The 22,005-nt window shown below is 38.1% G+C and overlaps 1 protein-coding gene across 1 annotated transcript in view; it reads left to right on the top strand.

The window, feature by feature from the left end:
* Positions 1 to 22,005, top strand: part of gli3 (GLI family zinc finger 3) — a 174,694-nt gene that overhangs the window by 77,133 nt on the left and 75,556 nt on the right. The window contains exon 4 of the mRNA XM_022662267.2: positions 18,166 to 18,271. Coding sequence (XP_022517988.2) covers positions 18,166 to 18,271 — 106 coding nt within the window. The remainder of the gene's footprint in view (positions 1 to 18,165; positions 18,272 to 22,005) is intronic.

Here is a 22,005-nt window from a genome sequence, read left to right as displayed (position 1 = left end):
TTCTGGCTCTGATAAAGATCTCTCCAGCACCTTATGGCCTGTAATCCCTTGCCTAAAAAAGCCTACAAAGGTGCCAGAAATGGGTCTTTGGAGTCTGTAGGAGTAGCTAAAGGAGAACCACTTTGGGCTCCATAAAGAACCTTTCAATAAATATGGCTTTGAATATTATGTTTTTATTCCAGGATGGTTTAAACTCAGTTGAGGACATTCTGGCTCAAGAAATTTGTGTAGACATGGATCTCTCACTTCCTGCTTCTCCAGTCAGGCCCACAATGCTGGACGCCATATCTGGGAATATTCCTCACCTCAGTGCCCTTGGTGGAGCATAGTACGCTACCGCTGGTTCAGACGAAGGCAGGACTTCAGATCAATCTGTCCCCCTCTGTGTTCAGCGGCCACTGACCACTGAACTGAGAGAGTCAGCTGTCAGCAGTGTAAACGTGACCTGAATACTTACACTTACTGGTTCTTGGCAGCTACAATACTATATAAATTAACAGTAAAACGGTTCCAGAACTGCACTTCAAAAAGCTGAACACCGAAGAACCATTTTTAACAATTCTTAAATTGAATTAATTCCACGGGTTGGTGTCAACAATCACACTCCCCTACCAAATATCATGGGATAAGAACTGATATCAAATCCCATTCCCTTTGCAGCATTCCATGGAAGTAAAAAATATTGTTCGCACTGACCTCCCTGCTAATAGAGATTGCAATGTTATTATTATTAATGTGTTTCAAATAATTTTCCCATCGACACAAATAATAATTATGGAAAAGTTTGAGAAAAGTAACATTCCCAAAACTAAAAATTAAAATACTGACACAAGGATGTTACCAAAATGTTTTTTTATCATAAAATAAAAACATTCCAAAAACATTCAGATAACTTTTTTTCTGGGCTGCAGAATATGATTTCTGACTGGTTCGCTTTTCTGTTTAAATGGCATATTCTAGCCAGACTGATCATTAACAGTGATGGTAATGGGTGGTAATGTCTTCTATGAAATATTTTTGGTAGACATGTGACACTGTGGATTGAGACCTGTTAAACGCACAACTTTTAAAATAAAAAAAAATGAAAAGCCATGAGCACGCTGGCCACTGTTCAACCCCAATCACACTGGACATTCCATTCCCAATCCACCCTCTTCCATAATCAATACATACTGTTATCCCATGACTTTTAGCATGTCAGTATATAATAAAACAGGTTCAGGATCAGATTTCAGGCTACATATTTACCAGAATATAAGCAGCAAGATTCTATTGATTTTGTTGTCACTTTTCAGAACAGTGAGAAAAGTGAAAAACATTGTACCTATGGCGTCTTCAAAAGTCCAAAAAACATGTAATATATAAGTCATGATGTTTCAGGCTCTGGGTGCACACATGTGTATTGTTCTTGTTGCTGCTGGTGCTGTTGTTGTTGCAGCAGTTGTTGATTTTAGCGATAAGCTAACACATGAGAATTTCTAAAAAAAATTCTTTATTCATTTTAGATCAATAGCAGACCCGAACTTTATCCTTCTTATCCGACTCCGTAGCTCCGCTCAGTACAACCTTCTCACCACTTTGAAAATACCAAATCCCCCAAAGTCATGTGAGCTCAAACAACATCTTCAGTATTGGAGCTGTTTTGAACAGATGCTACAATCAAGTTATGATGTATCAAGTTATAAAGAACTGAAGTTATTTAGTTATTATTTAGAATATATGTATCTCTGTATATCTTTTTTGATTATATATAATAGGTGGAATTTAGACTGCAGGATTGAGCTTACTATGTTTTTATGTGATAAACTTACAGTAAATTGCTGTTTATTGATGCATTCAGTACCTTTAAAACTTTTAGTTTGTTTTTGCTGGGAAAGAATATGGCTGTTTCTGGCAAGCTTACTTTCTGTCTTGCTCCTGGGATGTCCTGAAGACTGAAGGTTTAACTGAGCAAACAGAAGTGGTGGAGGGTGAAAAGTGTGAAGGAGAGGGCACGTTTGGGCACGGATGGGACTTTCGGGATGCCGCGGGCTCGCTGAAGGCACTGGGAAGAGCACTCCTCCTCCATCTTCATCCTTTCATCACAAAAGAGAAACATCAGTGGCATTAGCCCTCTCACTCCAGCACACCACAGATAAGCGGATCAGTCTCTTTTATGCAGCTTATTAGAGGAGCCTCGGCATGTTCGGCCGAGCCCCGCGTTCCTCCGCTCCTCTTTTCTCTTTTTCCCCTCGTCCTATCCTGCCTGAAGGGCTCGTGCCGGAGTGGGTTATGAAAGACAAAGCACTCCAGGGCTATAAACGATGCTCTTGTCTCAAACCACCGAGGTAATCGAGATGAGTTGTCCGTTTCTTAACAGCATCTTAAGTCCTCTCTTTATATTTTCGAGTCACTTATTTATAAGGGAAATTCTTAAAGGATGGACATGTGTGAATTCGCTGCAGCTGTTTCTCCAGCATCTGTGTCTTGCGTTACTCCCATGCTGACGTAAAACAAACCATCTCCCAACTTTTGAAAAGACATGGAAACAAAAAGACTAATCGCATTTTTAAGAAAATGCTTTAAATCTTGTGCATGTCCTCCAAGTGTTGCTCTGAAAGGGAGAAACTGCTGTGAATTTCAAGAAAAGCAAAGCACTAAACTATTATTTGAATAGGATTATAATTCATTTCTGGTCTTTTATTTTGAGAGGCTGCCGACCATAACTGTTCTTAAGTGTAACATGCAATCACTGGAACCCAGAAGATGCTCAAATGACTCTTTCAAAGGAGTAATTGTTCTTGGATTCTGTAGCAGCATTGCTACATATGACTGGAAAACATGAATAGAACAGAGCATGGCACTGTCTAACATTTTGTAGCTAATAGAATTTTTAAAAATATTTTTTAAAAGCAATATAATATTTTAATCCATAAGTCTTTACAACATCTCCTATCATAATATAAAAAGTAAACTTTGTTTCCAGCACCTACTGTTTATGCTCAGTGTAGGTGTCATAAGTACATGAAAACATAAAAAAAAATTTTGTTTTTTAGTTTACTACATAATTTGAACACAAACATATTTAACACTCTTAAAATGTATTGATTAATGGACTAATTCTCAAAAATGACATAAAATAAACTGTTTATACACTGACTTTCATTAAAAGTTAAGAAGGTTTATATATATATATATATAGCTCTGGAAAAAAAGAGACCACCAATTAAAATGATGAGTTTCTTTAATTTTACCAAATTGAAAACCTCTGGAATATAATCAAGAGGAAGATGGATGATCACAAGCCATTAAAGCAAGCTGAACTGCTTGAATTTTTGCACCATAAGTGGCATAAAGTTATCCAAAAGCAGTGTGTAAGACTGGTGGAGGAGAACATGCCAAGATGCATGAAAACTGTGATTAAAAATCAGGGTTCTTCCACCAAATATTGATTTTTTCTTTTAGTGGAATTCCTTCTGATTACGTGAACCCAAGTCCACACCCCCAAGGTGCGTTTCTAGGGTTTACGGGTGGCGAGTAAAACTGCTCTACTCTCTGCTTCTCCACTTCCTTCTTCTCACTTCTCTGTGCCACTCTGTCTACTCAATAATCTCAGCGGGCATTACAGAGAGAGCATCACACTCAATCCAGGCCCGTGTGTGTGTGTGCGTGACTGTGTATAAACCCCAGTCTCTCTGGTGATGAGTGTAATGTTAACACCCTCGTCCTCTGTATCTGCCCCGCTCTGGGCTTTACCGAAGCCTATTGAGTCCTGGGAGGGAGCGATAGAAGGAGGGGCCAGGAGAGAAAACGATAATTAAAATGTTTCCCCTTCTTTATTATGGGTGTGAGCTTCAATAACAAGAGGTACATCCCTGCCCCTTGTAGTAGGAGAGAAGGCCACAGGAGACGAGAGAGAGAGAGAGAGAGAGAGAGAGTGAGAGGACGAGAGACAGGAGACTGAGGAGGGGGAGAGAGGGCGAGAGAGGATGTAACAAAGCAGAAAATGAACAGAGACATAAAAGAGAAGGAGCTGAAGGAGGTCAGGCCCATCACAGACTTAGCCCTGCCTTCAAAGATGGCTGGGACAGGTGGCAGCTCTAGACAATCTCACTCCGCAGAGCAGCATCCTCTCAGGAGGAGATAAGGCATCCCTCCGTCCATCCCCCTCTCCTTCCTCTCCTCCTCTCCTCTCCTCCCTCCCCCTCGCGTCTCCTCTCCTGTTCGCCACTCTTTGATGTGTGTGTGTGTGTGCGTGTGTGTGTGTGTGTGAGGAGCGAGTGCTTGGCTGGGGTTGAGGCTCAGGCGAAGGTTCACTGTTCCGGGGTCTCTGAGGTGCCCCACAGTTCTCTGCTCTCATTAAGGCAGTGGGACTGGGTTAATCAGCTTTAAGGTTCACACACTTACACACACTGCACACAGGTCGTGTTTTTGCCGCAGAGTCAGGACGTGTGGTCATGTGTGTGTGTGTGTGTCCCATATGTGTGGTTCGGGTATCGAACTAATAACCTTAACTACAGGAACCAGAAAAAAGTTTACCTTTTCGATTGTAGCATGCATTATAAAACTTTCATTGGATTAAAGATGGAATTTTTTCCCTATGATTTTGTCCTGAAAATATAGGAAAACAAAACTTGTAGACAAACATGGGAAAACTGTGTGAAATTATCACTAAACACACAATCATTTAATGTACACACACACTTTTGTAAAAATTTCCATTAACTTGCCTTAACTGCAGTAAATTTTGTTTTAGGTATATTTTCAATATATAGTTGAATACATTATTTATTTATATCATTATACTATAAAATTGGAACCAACCAAACATTCCTACAGTCTCTTCAAACTCTTTACTGTTTTTCTTTCTCTATTGCCCTGAGAATAGATGGTCCCCACAAAGAGTTTAATACATGCGCACACACATGCCCCTACACACACATTGCACACTTTGTCTGCCCAGCCCAAGAAAAGCCACCCCTGGGCACCACCTGCATGAGAAACAGATAGGAAAAGAGAGCAAGACTGAGGGAAATCGGCGTGACGGTAGTTTCTCTGTGTTTGGAGCCTCTGTTTGAGTTCTTTGTTGTTTTGTTGCTCCTGTGTGTGCACTCTCCCATTCTTAATTGCTCCACCTCTCTCGCTCTCTCCCTGGAGTTGCTGCCCCCCTTTAGAAGCCCCGGTCTCCTGATGGTACCCCGGCTAAGTCTGCTTGTAAGTGTGTCAGAGGTTATTTAGGAGGAATTTGTTTGGCGGTACAGCGTAAATGGATTACAACCCCTGCTTGGTTTCGTGTTGGAGCTGGGGAGAGATACCGAAAGCCGAGAAAAATAAAACGCTAAAGGACAAAAAACTGAAAAAGAAGCAAAAATTTTAACGTTAATTTAATTTAATTGTAACGTATAAGCAGCCTCACTTGCTTAACTTTCACGACTCATACTTGTACATCATGTCTTCTGTTAAACAAGACTGGGCAAGTCTATTTTAGCCAGACAGATTGATACTCACTATAGACTGAACCCTCCCTCTTAAATTACAAGCTATCTTGCTAAATCTCAGAAAAATGAAGAAATTATCATTTTTAGAGCTAAACCATTGGTTTCTAAATCTCTTATAGAGAGATCCCTTTCTCAGACTTTGCATCAAGTTAATTGCTGCCTTTAGAAGTCTTTGATTGGCTAAATAAGGGTGTGTTAGACTTGAGTTGGTGTTAAAACCTGTAGGACAGTAGATTTTTTCAGAGATAAGTTGATGTCTTAAGCAGTTATATATGAAATTTAGAAAGTGAAATGTTGAAAACCACTAGAAATTTATTGATTCAATACATTACATTGAAAAATTAGCATTCAAATAACGAACAATCCTAGTTTTACAGAACATTAAATATTAGACAGAGATTGAACAATAGTCATTGCTGGCTGAGAGTATAATTGGCTTGTGGTTAGTGGTTAGTATTCTCCTCCAAGCCTTGTAAGCCATGCATGAAAAGATGCTGTGGTGCTTCGTGTGACTTGGCCTTCAGCTAGTAATTAGTATTGTGATAAGTCTTGTTTGATGCACAATATGGTCACTGTCCAGTGAAGAACAAGTATCTCCATTTTTGTCGATATTTAGTTTACTACACAATTTGAAAAAAAAAAAACTGTCCTTTACACTGTGTCGAAATTTCTTGTTGAATGGACCAATAGAAATTCTCCAAAATGATCTGAAATAAACTCTTTTTACATTGACTTTCATTGAAGATATTGTGGATATTACAAGTGCTTTAAAGACACTGACCAACTACAGACATTATTACACAAGGTCTAATCCTAGTCCTGTTCAATTAGTGCAAGATGTTTTAAATAAAATGACTGTACTATAAGTAGGAATGAATATTTGAATAGCAGTTTAGAACCTGCCTCTACTGGTGCATGTGTTTTTTTATGTCAAAAATATTGCACTAAAAATTGTGCATCATGAAAATATCCATTAAATATCCTGATTTAACATTTCCTACTTCTTTTCCTAGCGCTACTTTTCTTGGACACATTTCCAACCTTGAATTACAAGAATTTATGAGTTACATTAGACTGGAAACAAGAATACATCTTTGGAATCCATTTAGATATTTAAAATCAGAGTGAATGTAGCATTTAGCTGTAGGAACAATAGCACAGAAAGCAACAGAAAGTATACATGCTCATTACTTTGCTGGTTTGTCTATTTTATTTCAGATTCTTAAAGCACAGCTGGGTTAAAGTGACGTAACTCTCCCTGAGTAAACATAATTAATGTATGAACCAGATGTTTCAGACATTTGTCTGCATTTCGTATTTGGCTTAAAAAAATGAAGTAAGCTGCATTTCTGCAGTTTATACAGCTATATTTATGAACCTTTGCAGTAGAACTGTAATAACCCTGAAAGAGCTAGTCATCGGTGAACACAATGAACACATTTAATAGTCATTGCTGTAATATCAGTCAGCACCAGTCTTCATTTTCCACACATCTTCTTGAAGTGGCCCCTACAAATGGGCTCTCCACTTTGAAGGGCCCTGAAAACGGTACCATGGACCACACCACGAGGGCAAGAGAAAGTGTCTGGGGTATAAAGAGTGAGGAATTGAGAGTGAGAGAGTGAGAGTGAGACAGATGGGGTGGGTTAGGTAGAGGGCTTAATTTGCCCCGAGGTGTTGAACCCTGTCTGCCTCGGTGACCTGCCTGTAATTAAACTGATTGCTTTGATACTAAGTCACCTTACCCCTCTCTTACTCTCTCACTCTCTTACTCTCTCTCTCTCTCTCTGTTCTAGAAATCAATAGATTGAGTTTGCTTTGGAGACAGGGTGAGGGAAAATGCTCATTTATTTGTTATCAGGACAATTAGGGTGGTGTGAACCCCCTCTACTCTTTTTTTTTGCTCAGAAAGGGTTTCAGTGAGAGTCTGAGGAGGAACAGCGAATGAATGACTGGAAATGAAAACCCGTAAAACATTTTAAAAGAAGATGTAAAAACATAGTAGCTAATCTTAGTTTTTCAAATTGTGGCCTACTAATTTCAAATAAGCCATTTCAAGGTTGGATATGCTTTCCACGGTACAAGATCCTATTTAGCCTTGTGTTTCACTGCTTGTTTAGAGTATTATATTATTCGCACTATAAGGCACATTTAAATTTAGTTTTTTTTTCCTCAAAATAGTCAATGCGCCTTTTAATCCAGTGCACATTATGTATGAATTTTATCAGACAGGTTGTAAAGAGAACTACAGCCACTCCACTGAAGTATTGTGTTATACAGGAGTTTCAGTTTAGTTCTCCAGCACCAATGCTGGAGTAGCATTAGCATTAGCTGCTAACTGCTATTTCCTAGTTCAGAGTTGAGTATTATCAGTCTGTAGCCTGCTCCTCACCCTGGCTAGCACTACTGGAGCAGCATTAGCATTACCCACTAAGCATGCTAAGCGCTAAGTCTTTAGCCGTTCAGAGGTGAGTACATCAACCTGTAGCCTGGGCATTTGCGTGTACATTTTCTCATCAAACCCAATGTTTTAGGCTGTTTACACTATCTTAAGTTAATCTTCACATCTTAATGTAACTCATAACAGACATTCATCCAGACAGTTCAAGCTCCTAAACCAATGCATGTGCGCACAAGAGCAATGCTTCACACTGCAGCTACGTCCTCCTGTGGCAATGTTGGGACATTTCTTTAAAATTTTCTTTAACACAGAAACTTTACCACAAATATTTATAAGGCTGTGTTACCTCACAATCCCACCACTAAAAAAAATGTCACCCACTGCTGCCATCCACTCTTCCTTCTTCTCAGTGAATGATATGTTGGGTTAAGGTAAAAATAGCAACAATTTCAATGTGGTTAAGTCCCTATATATAAGATATGTATTGAATTTCAGTGCCACATATTAAAGTGGTCCGAATCAGAAACACCCCACTGCCAAAACGACGAAGAAAAAAAGATTAGTTTTTACCTGCTGTATAAGTATAGCATTTTACCTATGTTTAACATATGTGATCATTTTGTCAGTTTAGGAAACAAATCTGATTCACCCTATAGTGTGAACACAGCCTAGAAAGACTACTGAATCAATATGAGGAAGGATTCATTGCTGATCTATTGAGTGACAAAACTTAAAGTGTTACAACATCAAGCCCGCCCCCTCCTCCAGTGTTCTCCTCCCTCACATCTCTCTCTTTTTCTCTCTTTCTCTCTCTCGCCTCCCCATTTAACACATTAGGCTAATGTATTCAGCAGCACTTAGGCTGTTGGAGTGCCAACAATCTGGGACTGTAATTAAACAAAACGCACAAAAGTGAGGCGTAACTCCTGCAGAGCGCGAGCCTGACCGGCCTGATGTGTGTTTACACGCAGAAACAGCTGGAGGCCAGAGTCTCAGTAAACACTGTTTAACCCTCCACACACCGCAGCGTTTCTTAAAGCATTAAAATAGGCGTTTATTTACTCCCTCTAATTACTGCAGTACCTTCTACAACAGACTGCGTCTGCATTATTACTGCCTTCCATTATATTATAGTATTATGAACTATATGTCTCTCGGTCACTCTTGCATTCTCTTTCTCCATCTTTCTCTTTCTGTCTGTTTCTGTCTCATTCTCTTTCCTAGTCTCTCTCTATTCCCCTTTTTCTCCCTTTTCTCTCTCTATCTCTCTATTATTGCCTATATTTTCCCTATATTACCCCTCTCTTTTCAATTTCTTTTCTCTGTCTCTATTCCTCTCTTTGTTTTTCTCTTCTCTACTGTCTCGTTCACTTTCGATTTTTTCTCTTTACTTTCTTTCTCTCTGTTTGTTTGGGTTTTTCTCAATACTTTGTCTCTGTTTTTTCCCTTCTCTACTCTCTTACTTTCTCTCTTTTTATTTTTTCGCTTTTCTACATTCTCTCTCTGTTTTTCTCTGTTCTCTCTCTGTTCTCTCTCTCTCTCTCTTTCACACACACAATCTCTTACTTTGTGGGTTTTTTCTCGTTTCTACTTTCTCTTTCTCCCTTTCAATTTTTTCTCTTTACTTTCTTTCTCTCTATTTCTGTCTGTTTTCCCTTTTTTACTTTGTCTTTTCCTTTTCTTCTCTTTCTGTTTTTGTTTTCTATTCTCTCTCTTTCACACACACACAACCTCTCACAACCTCTCTTAATTTTTTTCTCTTTTCTACTCTTTCTCTCTTTCTGTTTTTCACTATTCTCTCTCTCTTTCACACACACAGTCTCTCACAATCTCTTTCAGTTTTTTCTCTTTTCTACTCTTTTTTTCTCTCTTTCTGTTTTTTCTCTTTTCTCTCTCTTTTTCACACACAACCTCTCACAATCTCTTTCTGTTTTTTTTCTCTTTTCTAATCTCTCTTTCGTTCTTTCTTTCTTTCTTTCAGTTTTTTCTGTTCTCTCCTTCTCTCTCTCTTTCACACACACAATCTCTCACAATCTCTCTCTCTTTCTCTTTCTCTCCACTTGAGAGAAATGTATCTCTCAACACGTGCTACTTAGAAAGCAAACAGACACTGGGTACATGTGCAGTTGTATGTGTATGTGTGTCTCTGGCCTACACACACACACACACACACACACACACACACACTTTCTCTCTTTCTCACACACACACACACACACACACACACACACTCTCTCTTCCTCACACACACACACACACACACACACACACACACACACAGCTTAATGCTCCTTGGCCCCTCAGTCATCAGCTCAGTCAAGGCAAACATGTTTGAGCAGTGAGATCATGAGTGAGGAGTGAAGTGTCGTAATGAAATCTGGCAGTGCACACACACACACACACACACACACACATACAAACGTGCACACACAAACGTGCACACACTCAAGTACAGTTCTGCAGAACCATCATATGTTCCACATTAATGATTCAAATAACAGTTCCTTTTTCTCCCTCTCTTATTTCTTCTTGATCTCTTTATTTCCTCACCTCTAATGCGCTCTCTCTCTCTCTCTCTCTTTCTCTCTCTCATCACACTCTCTGACATTCTGTTAATGTGCCGTTTTACTGTAGGGTACAGCGCAAAATAACTGAATCTGAATCAGCCCCAGAACTATGACCTTTGATAGATGAATTAGGTCATTATTGTCGGTTTTGTCCAAATATACACACAGTATATGTCCAAAGGTTTTGGTCATACATTCTAATGAATACATTCAGCTACTTAATGTAGCAAACACACAGCTTGTGTAGTCCCTGTAAAGAAGTACTTGCAGTAAAATAGAAATCGGTGGAGTTGATAAATATGAACTTATTGGCTCCATAGCTAATGCCAGGCTTGAGCTACAGGGGTATAAAAAAATCCACTATTAATCTGGGCTGCAGTGGAACTGTGTTAGTTACAGGACTTTAACCAGAGGTTAATGGTGCTAAGTAAAATAACATGCCATAAAATCAGGCTCAATTGAGAAGTTTCTGTTCATTTTTATAAACATTATCAATGTAGACTTGTGTACACTGATTTTCCAAGAACTTGTATTATGTCACATGAAGTATTTTAGATGTTTTTTTTTTCTCAGTTATATATCTATTATAAATGTTGTTGGCTCTTCTATGGCACCACTCAATAACCATCTAAAACACCTGAATGTTCAGGATTGTACAGACACTCAGAATGCCAATGCCAATAGTTAATAGATAAAAATGAACTGTGTTCAGCTCAAGAGTGTCCAAAGTTTCACATTCAATTCTCATTTTTTCTACATTTGTTGCAGATTATTATTGAAGCTATCAAATCTATGGTATATAAATGTACAGAGTAATGCAGTAAACAAAACAGAAAATTAAATAGTCAACAAAATATGTTTTATAAGGTAGAAACTTTTGCTTTGATGCCAGAGTTGCCTACTCTTAACCTTTTCTTAGCCAGCTTGGAACCTAGAATGTTTTTTTAGGATGAGCCAAACTCACAAGTAGCTAAAGGTGGGTAATCCAGGTCCAGAAATTTAAAATCCATCCCAGGAATTAGATCCAATAGCTTCAGAGCCAGGCAGGCAAATGGAGCAAAATCCTGGGAAGTATTTCTACTTTGGTACTTGACACCACTGACACCACATTAAAAATAATGTGAGTACTACTGTCCTGGTCTGACTGATTTGTGCAGCAAAAGCAGCTTGTTATTATTCTGCTGCATCTCAGTTCCGTCTCATTCTGATTTGTCTGTAAGAATACAATTACTTCTCAATCAGAGAGATGACGTCTCCCCCAATCCCCCAAAGAGCCTTTGTAATGAAACTTTATAGCAGAGACAGTCTTTTGGTGTTTCGGGCCACGATGTTATTAACTGCTCGGGGCTGTATTCCCCTCTTTTAAAATAATTATGATCATACCCTGCCTTTCTTTTCTTCAGAACAGGCCATGTTTGTGTTCCATTAGAAAGTAATGGAGCCCGGTCAAAGTTTGCCTCTAATCGCCCCTTTCATTAAAAGCCATTTGTAATCACGTCTTAATGAGTGCCGCTTAAAATAATGACAGCGGAAAAAAAATGAGTGCTGCTGCTATGCAAAGTTATGCGACTAAAAAGAAAAAAAGAGATAAAGACCTCAAAAGAGAAAAGAGCTGTCAACACTGACAGACAGTCTTGTTATGTTTTGTGGGGAAAAAAAGAAAAGGACAGTACCCATAAAATAAAATAAAGAAAATAATGCTTTGGTCAAACATACCACTTCTGCAAATAGCAGAGTGCACTTAAATGCTAGCTGCACTTTTGGGGTTTTGGTTTGCATTTAATTACATTATATTCTTTGTGGAGAACCCTACAGGAAATGTTCGGATATAGCTTCTTCTTTCACTGCGTATGGAGGCTTTATTATAGTAGCAAGCACTGCCAAACCTCTATTCTTCTGCTGGCCTTAAGGAAGTGCTTTGTTGGTCAGTGAAGCCAAAATCAAAGCCTGTGTCTTCTCTTGGATTATAATGTTTTTGGCAGTAGTGTAGGACATAACGTCACTACCATAATAAAAGACAAATTTATATCTGAAATAAAATGTTCTCTTACCTAACGTCCCATCAGGAAAACATGGAAATGAATATGTTTTATTCTTTTGTTTTGACTCATTAATATTAATTTCCAGAATGTGCGTGTGTTCATGAAGAACATAGATAAATATAACAACATGAGGATCCATGGGTTGGTGCCTTAGAAATGGGGCTATTTGTTACACTGGTTCTGGGTTAAGGGCTGATTTGTTGCAGTGGTTTGAGATCTGCTCTGATTTAATCCTGTGGTTTAGGATCTGTTCTAATGACTTTTAATTGGATCTGATGTTATCCAGAGGATTGATCTTTCTGATTTGATTCAGTGGTTTGAGTTTTTGTCTGATTTAAATAAGTTGTTTAAGTTTTTGTCTGATTTGATTCAGTGGTTTGAGTTTTTTCTGATTTGATTCAGTGGTTTGAGTTTTTGTCTGATTTGATTTAGTGGTTTGAGTATTTGTTTGATTTGATTCAGTGGTTTGAGTTTTGTCTGATTTGATTCAGTGGTTTGATTTTTTGTTGGCTTTGATTCAGTGGTTTGAGTTTTTGTCTGATTTGATTCAGTGGTTTGAGTTTTTTCTGATTTGATTCAGTGGTTTGAGTTTTTTCTGATTTGATTCAGTGGTTTGAGTTTTTTCTGATTTGATTCAGTGGTTTGAGTTTTTGTCTGATTTGATTCAGTGGTTTGAGTTTTTGTCTGATTTGATTCAGTGGTTTGAGTTTTTTTTTTCATTTGATTCAGTGGTTTGAGTTTATGTTTCATTTGATTCAGTGGTGTGAGTTTTGTGTGATTTGATTCAGTGGTTTGAGTTTATGTTTCATTTGATTCAGTGGTTTGAGTTTATGTTTCATTTGATTCAGTGGTTTGAGTTTATGTTTCATTTGATTCAGTGGTTTGAGTTTTTGTCTGATTTGATTCAGTGGTTTGAGTTTTTGTTGGATTTGATTTAGTGGTGTGAGTTTTGTGTGATTTGATTCAGTGGTTTGAGTTTTTGTCTGATTTGATTCAGTGGTTTGAGTTTTTTTCATTTGAATCAGTGGTTTGATTTTTTTTGTTTGATTTGATTCAGTGGTTTCAGTTTTTGTTGGATTTGATTCAGTGGTTTGAGTTTTGTTTGAGTTGATTCAGTGGTTTGCGTTTTTGTTGGATTTGATTCAGTGGTTTCAGTTTTTGTTGGATTTGATTCAGTGGTTTGAGTTTTGTTTGAGTTGATTCAGTGGTTTGCGTTTTTGTTGGATTTGATTCAGTGGTTTTAGTTTTTGTCTGATTTGATACAGTGGTTTGAGTTTTGTTTCATTTGATACAGTGGTTTGAGTTTATGTTTTATGTGATTCAGTGGTTTGAGTTTATGTTTCATTTGATTCAGTGGTCTAGGATCTGGTTACTTTTGGTCCAGTGATTCAGGACTGGGTGCAGTGTGGTCAGTGGTTTGTAATTGGGTCTGCTTTGATTCAGTTGTTCAAGATCTGGTTTGATTTGATCCAGTGGTTTGTGATTGAGTCTGATGTAATCCAGTGGATTGGGATCTTTGTTGGTTTGATCTGGTCTGACTTAATACAGTGGATTGAGAGCTGATCTGATTTGATCCACTATTGTTGGATTGGGTCTAATTCAGGCATATTTGAAGCCCAGTCCAGTGCTAATTCTTAAAATAATTTAGCACTGGTCCATTGTTAAATGGGGCATGTTTTGAGAAGATTACCGGGATGTCTGTGATCTGTGATCTGTACTGTCATATCAGAGTTGTGGTTGAAGCTGCTGCTTTTCCTGTAGATATGCTCTTGTAAAAATGTGAGCATTTGGGTATTTCTGTTATTTATAACACACATTTACAACACAACATTTTAGAAATAATATTGGAACTCTCTTCCACATTTTCTAAGGTTGAACAGTGGGTTTAAAACTGAAGAAGGGCAAGTAGGTGAGGGCGAGTTGGTGGAGCCATGAGTAAAAATGTAATTCTGATCGGAACTGACTTATTATTGATTAAGCTAATATTTTTTTTTATATTCCTGTTTACTTGTCTAAAATTTTAATGTCATGTTTTGTTTATTATGTCATGCACAAATTATGTTAATAACAAGAAGTAAAAATAGGGAATATGGAAAGTAAAGGGCATACATGACATTTAAGCTTTAAACGTAATTGGAATCTATTAAAAACCAGTAGATTTATGAGGTTTTGATATGACAATGGCTATGTGCATTTTCTGCTTTACTAGCAAAACGTAAAGGCAGTATGTGGTGCAGTGTTATGCCTGGAGAGCAAACAAGCAGACTCTGGAGAGTTGGTGGCACAGACTTAGCTTACTCTCTCTCTCTCTCTCTCTCTCTCTCTCTCTCTGTTCTGCAGCTGTTTGTCTCTGCTCTAAACAGGCACAAATAAACACACCAAACACAACTCTCCCCCAGAGTGGGACAATTTAGTCCTGTAGAGCACAGAGCCGGAGCAGTCTGGCCCCTCCAGAGGAAGTTGAGATGGATGAAATTCTTTTTCCTCTTTTCTCCTCCTCTTTCTTTTGTTCTCTTGTTTTGTCTTTTTTCCTCTAGTCCCTGCACACTGTAAGTGTGTACCTCTGGTGGCATAGGTCATTTTGCTCTCTAATGGAGCTTGCGTGTTTATGTGTGTGTGTGTGTGTATGAGAGAAAAAGAGCAAGAAAGAGAGAGTGGCCCACAGAATGTAAACTTCAGAGTCAGTTTCAAATAAACAGTTGAAGGGGGCGCAACAAAACGACAGAATAACAACAGTGAGGAAAAAGAAGTGGCAAAGTAAACAAGTGCGAGAGGAATGTGTGTGTGAGACACAGAGAAATAAAAAAAAAAAAAAAAAAAAAATATATATATATATATATATATATATATATATATATAAAAAGTGCTAAAATTCACAATATCATTCAACACTGTAGACCCATGCATTATCTTTAGTTATCACAGCTCTTTGCAATGTCACAGCAACCTGCAATTCCTCATTTTACTAATAAATGGCCATATGAACCTCCCTTGGCTGCTGAAACGAATTTTTAGAACACACTATTTGTAGAATGTGTAAAACTAATGTCCCTCATGGAGGAAGCAGAATAAAGGCTTTGAACACCAGTAACCAGATATCCCTCATATGAGTACATGAGTCCCTCAACCCTCAAGTACAGTAAGTAATAGAACACAGTAGAACTAACAAAGATAGCTAACCACTAACACAGATATGATGCTGCATGCGTGATGAAACAGAACGTTTCTGTGTCTTTTTTGTTTTAACAAGATTTGACCATGATTTGACCAAGGAAAATATTGCAAAAGTGACAGTTCTTCCAACTTGCATGTGGTGAAAAAAAATCTAAATCACTGGCAGTGAAATATGTAGTCTGCCTGAATGATGTCAGTAAACAAAAACTGTGAATTTTTTTTAGGATAACTTCACAAATCACAAGCCTTCAATACACTTGAGTGTTATACTGTATACAGTATATAGGACATCAGGGCGTGGGGTGAAAGAGCTACACTTGATGTGCATATATGTATAGAGAACACTAAAAGTGCAAAAGTAACAAACTGTCAGTTACAAACACTCACATATAAGACAGAAAGAGACGTGCCAGTGAAAAGCACAAAAGCCTTTGTTGAGTTTGTGGCCTTTTTTTTTCTTTTTCTTGTTTCTCTCATTATGTCCCTGCGACACAAGGGCACGAAGCACATTTAGGACTGGTGTCCCACTCTCTCTGGACGCGTTTGATCTTATCGTGTTTGATTTTTCTGGAGGCCTGCCCGTGGCAGTAAGAAACTGTAAAGTGCAGCTCTTGCACATTCAGGAACGAGGCGTCCGGGCACACGTCAGGTGGAATATGGCGAGGCTAAGTGGCTCTAATGCCGGCTGAGGAATGAGATAAAGCAGGGCTTACTTAATGAGTAGGCAGTGGCTGGTGTGGCAGCAGCAGCTGCAGGGTAGGGCCTGAACTTCGCTGAGGGTCATCTCCCTGATGACCTGAATGCACTGAGCCCAGATGTTTGCTTGCTGAAAATGCGCACACTTTCTCTCAGCGTATCCTGAGTCAAAGAGAATTCTGCATGCATCTCGGGTCTGTTTCATTCAGCAGCGCTTTAGGAATATTGCAAACTCGTATAGAAGGTGCATGCCACCAAAACAGCCCACTCTACAAGACCTCTGAAGGGGGCCTGGCACTGTAAACTTAGTGGCAGATTGTTTAACATCTTTACTTAAAGCAAGGAACATTAAAATATTGTCAGATAATGTCAAAATTTGACAATAATGTCAGATTTTATTTCCAACTGTAATACAAGACATTTCCATTAATAGACTAGCCTGCTTGATTTTCTATTTACAGTATGTAAACACAGATGTGCTTCTTATAACTGACTCTGCACTCATTCTTCTATTTTTAATGTTCAGGCATTTCGCTTAAGTGGAACTTAATCACTGCTGTTGTTTTCTTTTGCTACGCGCCTAGTCGCTCCACTTTTCTTTGGCTCCTGTCGGGAGTTTAAATATAGATTGTGTACCGAAGCCGATTCTAATCCAGAGAATTATTTTTTGATGTTTTATCTCTGGATTTAAAGAGTCCTCCCACTTCCCGTTGAAGGTTTGTGACGAATCCCGGTTTGAGCCTCCATTCGGTTCAAATGGATCTGCCAGTCTCATTCCACAGATCTAAAATCAGAGAGGTGTATATGTGGAAACTCCCATTTGCACGTCTACCAAAAAGCTTTGCACTGCTGATTAGCCGTAAAGCTGAAATGTCTCTGTGCTGTAGCTTCTTCATGCCCAAATTAAAATAAAATACACTCCTAGCAAAAATGCTTTATACAGTGCTAATAGATGGGTTATGACAATGGTGGAACTCTCTTTTTTAATCTAGATAGAGCTCTTATTATTTAAAATGTTCCTTAAACAATCATATATAAGAGATTTCCATCTTTGAAAGAATGCATTTAACAAGATAAAGGAGCACTGAAACCTTTAGAATGTAATCTGAGATGTTATGGATGTTTTATGTACTGTAGATCCACTGTGCGTAAAATATAACGTTTTATTTTTTCAAGAATCCACACACTTTTGTATATTACATACTACACAAATGATGAATGCATTTTGCAGGAATTTGCAGTTTGGGATGCAATCTATAAAAATGCAGGTCATTCATTTGCATCAATTCTTTATACATTTGTGTTATCCCACTCTCCACACTCATCTACAGTGGTGCTCACTTCTGAGTACAACACATTATATTCTGTATTATCACTGTCATGCAAAAACCTTGTATTTGCAAAAAGAGAAAAAAAAATCTTCATAACTTTCATTGTAGGTCAACCATAGCATATTTATTTTAATTAATGTTAATGGAGCATTTCTATTGGTGCACTCATTATAAAAATGTAGATGTTATGTAAATAAATATTTCCACATTATGTCAAAACATGAAAGATTGTTTGTATATTGTAATAATAACAATTATATATTTTATGGATATGGATATGCATGTGTCCAAGTTCTGTGCCTAACTGTAACAGTATGTAAAATCATGAAAAAAAATCTGGCAACAAATCATTACTGGTTCATCAAGCTGTATGGATTGTGTGTGTGTATGTGTGTGTTTGTAATCCTTGGAGATTAGCTATGAGGAAATGAATGATGGCTAAATGAATACATTTCTTATTGTTTTTTTTTTTTTCAGCCCCAACTCAGTTCTTCCCTGGTTTCCACCCTCCCGTACCCATTGATGACAGACACACACAGGGGCGCTACATCTACGAGCCCTCGCCGGTACCACCGCTACACGTGTGAGTAAATGTACACACACACACACACACACACACACACACACTCTCTCTTAGTAAAGCAAAAGAAGAAGAAAATCTCTTACATCACACATGAAGTACTGCTCTCACATTTCTATATTTGTCTATAACGGCACACTCTCACAATTATAGTGAGTAACAATGAGCAATATATTAATTACCATTTTTGATGGAAATTTGTATAGAGTGTAGAGTGATTTTTCCTCTATCTGGTAGTAATTTACAGCATTGTTGTGTAAAAATGACAGTTACATTTTTAGATCTTATTTGATTTAACTAGTATATATATTTAAAATTAAAAAGGGAAATTTAATTATTAACGAATTATTTCTATATATTTTATTTTTTTATTTAAGTAACTTTTATTGAGTTATTGATTTATTTTATATTACCACATAACTCTTTGTTTTTAAAACACTAAATTAAAATGATAGCACTTTATAATAAGGATCCTTTATAAAGGGTTTATAAATAGTTTATAAAGGAGTTTATTATGTTAATTAAGTTAATTAATATGGTTATTCATTAGGTTATAAATTATTAATAAGCAACTTCACCACATAAATAGGAAGGGCAACAGTGGTCTGTTATGTACTAAATATTGATTCCACATTTATTTATAATGTTAAAACAAAGACCTTAATTTGTCTTTTCCATCAGTCAGCATTAAAATTTCTGTTAATAACGTTATTCATTTAATATATATAATAACATATATATGACCAAACTTTCTATACTATTTTATTAGAAATGTTAATAAAGTAACTAGTAACACTGTTGTTTTTTCTATTTATGTGTTGTAAGTGCTTATTAATGTTTTCACAACACGTATTCACAACTTAATTTATAACCATTAATAAACTCATTTATAAACTATTTGTAAACCCTTTATAAAGGAGCCTTATTTTAAAATGGTATCATACAAACACTAAAATAATTATGAATAATGTGTTTATTAATACTAAATAAATAGAAAAATGTGCAAAACTCTCACTCTCGCCACTTGTAGCATCTACACACACCTGCCTGTTCTTTCAGTAGTAACATTATTACAGTGCAGGATTCACAGTCTATGAGAGACATCAGTGTTTCTGAAAGGTGGCGCTGTGCAGCAATATTTATGCGTCCTGCAGGAGTGTGTTTGTGAGCCGTGTGAGGTGTGTTAGCCGTGTCTCCCCCGTGGGGTGTGATGCAGCAGGCTGCTCTGAGACTCTCCGTGTGTCAGATATCAAAGGGCAGGGGAGCACGCCGGGCGCCGCGTCGACACGTGTCAGAAAACACACGCAAATGAGCACCTCAGCCTGTTAGTGTGTGATTCCCCTAACCACGCTGATCAAGCGCTGTCAGAACACACACAGCAATCACCCTCACAACCCACAGCTGTTCAGTGAGCACTCACACACACACACACACACATCCACACACAGACTGTACAGTCTCACAAATGTACAGTTTCAGTTTTTGCACAGGATTTCTATGTAGCATGACTGAAGGTGTGTGTGTGTGTTATAAGCATATAAATCATTGTATGCATTTTTTTTATTGTCAGTATCATTGGCAATATAACCAATATATAGTCTTCAAAATGGCAATTTATTTTTACAGGAGAATTAGTGGAAGTTTAATTTCTCCTCAGTTTTGTTCCGTTTATCATGAAATTTGACTCAGTGTATAGGGCAGCTGCCCGATTTTATGTTTTTTTTATTCTTTTATTTTATTTTTTTGCTCTACCTATAAGTATTAAAGAAACAATCAGTATTAAATTCTAGCAAACAAAAAAAACTCCAACACTGGATAGATTTTTCTGCCCCACCCGCTCTTCCCCAGATGCAAAGCTTACGCAGGTTGCCAGACTGACACACACTGGCAAGCGACGACGAGTCTTACTTTGTATTTGATCAATCAATATTCATGTTTCAATGTCCAAATTGTCTCTCTCTAATATGCAAGTGGTAGTGGCAAAATTACCCAACTATAGTCAGCAACCTTACTGAAGCTTATTGATGACCTGTTCAGCAGAACAATATCCAGCTCTTCCGTTTCCATGGATGCACCACACTGTTCGCATGCTGTTATCTATACCTGGCAACCCTGAGTGTGGAAATGGAACTGGTGGAACTGGAGGCTAAATCGCACACATTTCTGTGACGTTCTGCACAGTTTAAATAATAAAACAAAATACTGGTAATTGGATGTGTCAGCACTATTTTTTTTTACTTGTGTTTAATATTAAAAAATATATTGTGTGTGAATGTTCACATGTAATAGTGTGTATAGAATAAGTTGTGTATTTTTTTTATGTATTTCTCCTACAGCCTTTGCATGGTGATTTTTGTGTGTAATTAGGGCTGTGATTTGTTTATATACTAAATATCAATATTCAGATTTTTATTAACCTTCTATAACCTTTATACACATGTGTAATTGATCTGTAACAGAGTTTATGTACTACACCAATAGGTACACTGTATTACATAGATTATTAATGTGTAACTACACAGTTATTAGAGGCACTTTTTATGAAGTCGGACTGACTAAATCTGTGAGTGGTCACGGTATATTGGCTTATTTTTATATATATATTTTTATTATTGCATCTGCTTCCGCTTGTGGACAGAGGTCAGCAGCTGTGCAGAAATCAGTCCTTCAGATGCAGGGATTCCCTCAGCTTCTGTCTTTTCCCGTCTCGCTACAGCGCTAACAGGAAGGAAGTGATCATAGCAGGTCGGCCTACAAATTGGATGGGGCAGCTACTTGGGCCGTATTATGTTTGATATTCTTCATCATTAAACCCTCTACACTCTCTTTCTCTCTCTGTCTCTCTCTCTCTCTCACTCCATCTCTCTCTTTCTCTCTCTCTCTCTCTCCATATTCCGGAGTCATATCTCTCCTGTGCAGTAAAGCCGCTAAGAGTAATGAATTTTTTATGTCATCTCCTCGCTGTAACCTCGTGCGCTAAAGAGAGGCGTGAAGAGGGGAAAAAAAGGAGGGAGAGCGAGGGAGAGGAGAAAAGAAAAAGGCGCTGCTAGGGGGCTTGATTGATGTCCCGTGTCAGCGCAAACAAAATGGCAAATATAATTTAGCATTTAGCTTATGCGGAGATAATGGGCCAACACACGGCTCAAACAAGCCTCAGACGCGCGATCCGCCATGCTTTATCAAACAGTGGAGAAGAGAGGAGGGCTAGAGAGGTTAGAGGAGGAGGGGGGGCAGAGAGGAGGTGAATTAAATTAAAGGTGAAGTCATGACGCCTCTCTTGCTTTATCTGCCGCGCGCTCGGCTTGCCACACCTGCCTTTAAGTGGCCAAGCGCACCTTAATGTACTGGCTTAACAGCGTATGAGATACACATCAGGCTGCGTTCAGACAGAGCGCGCGAATATGACAAAGAGTGATGATAGCATCCGCTATCGTTAATATTTACCCGCTGATATGGCCGTCGCTATTCAGAGTGAGGTAGCAGCCTGATTGGAGTTACTGTAGCTATCTGTTAGAGGGGTTTAACGTATGAGCGATCAGGCTTCTCTGCTTAAGTCAGCTTAAGCAGCCACTATTCAGATTTGGATGGTAATCCAAGTACTGGAACTTGAACTCATTCTGTGTCATACAGCTGTGTGCAACAAAGAGTTGGATGTACATTTCATTACATTCCTACACTATTGTTGAAAATTTATCTATGGCTACTAGAACACTCAGAACGGTTATTTTTTTAATTCT

Source organism: Astyanax mexicanus, chromosome 1, assembly GCF_023375975.1.
Source record: "Astyanax mexicanus isolate ESR-SI-001 chromosome 1, AstMex3_surface, whole genome shotgun sequence".
Taxonomy (NCBI): domain Eukaryota; kingdom Metazoa; phylum Chordata; class Actinopteri; order Characiformes; family Acestrorhamphidae; genus Astyanax; species Astyanax mexicanus.
The sequence above is the reverse complement of the archived record's forward strand: the minus strand, read 5'-3'. Positions and strand labels throughout refer to the sequence as shown.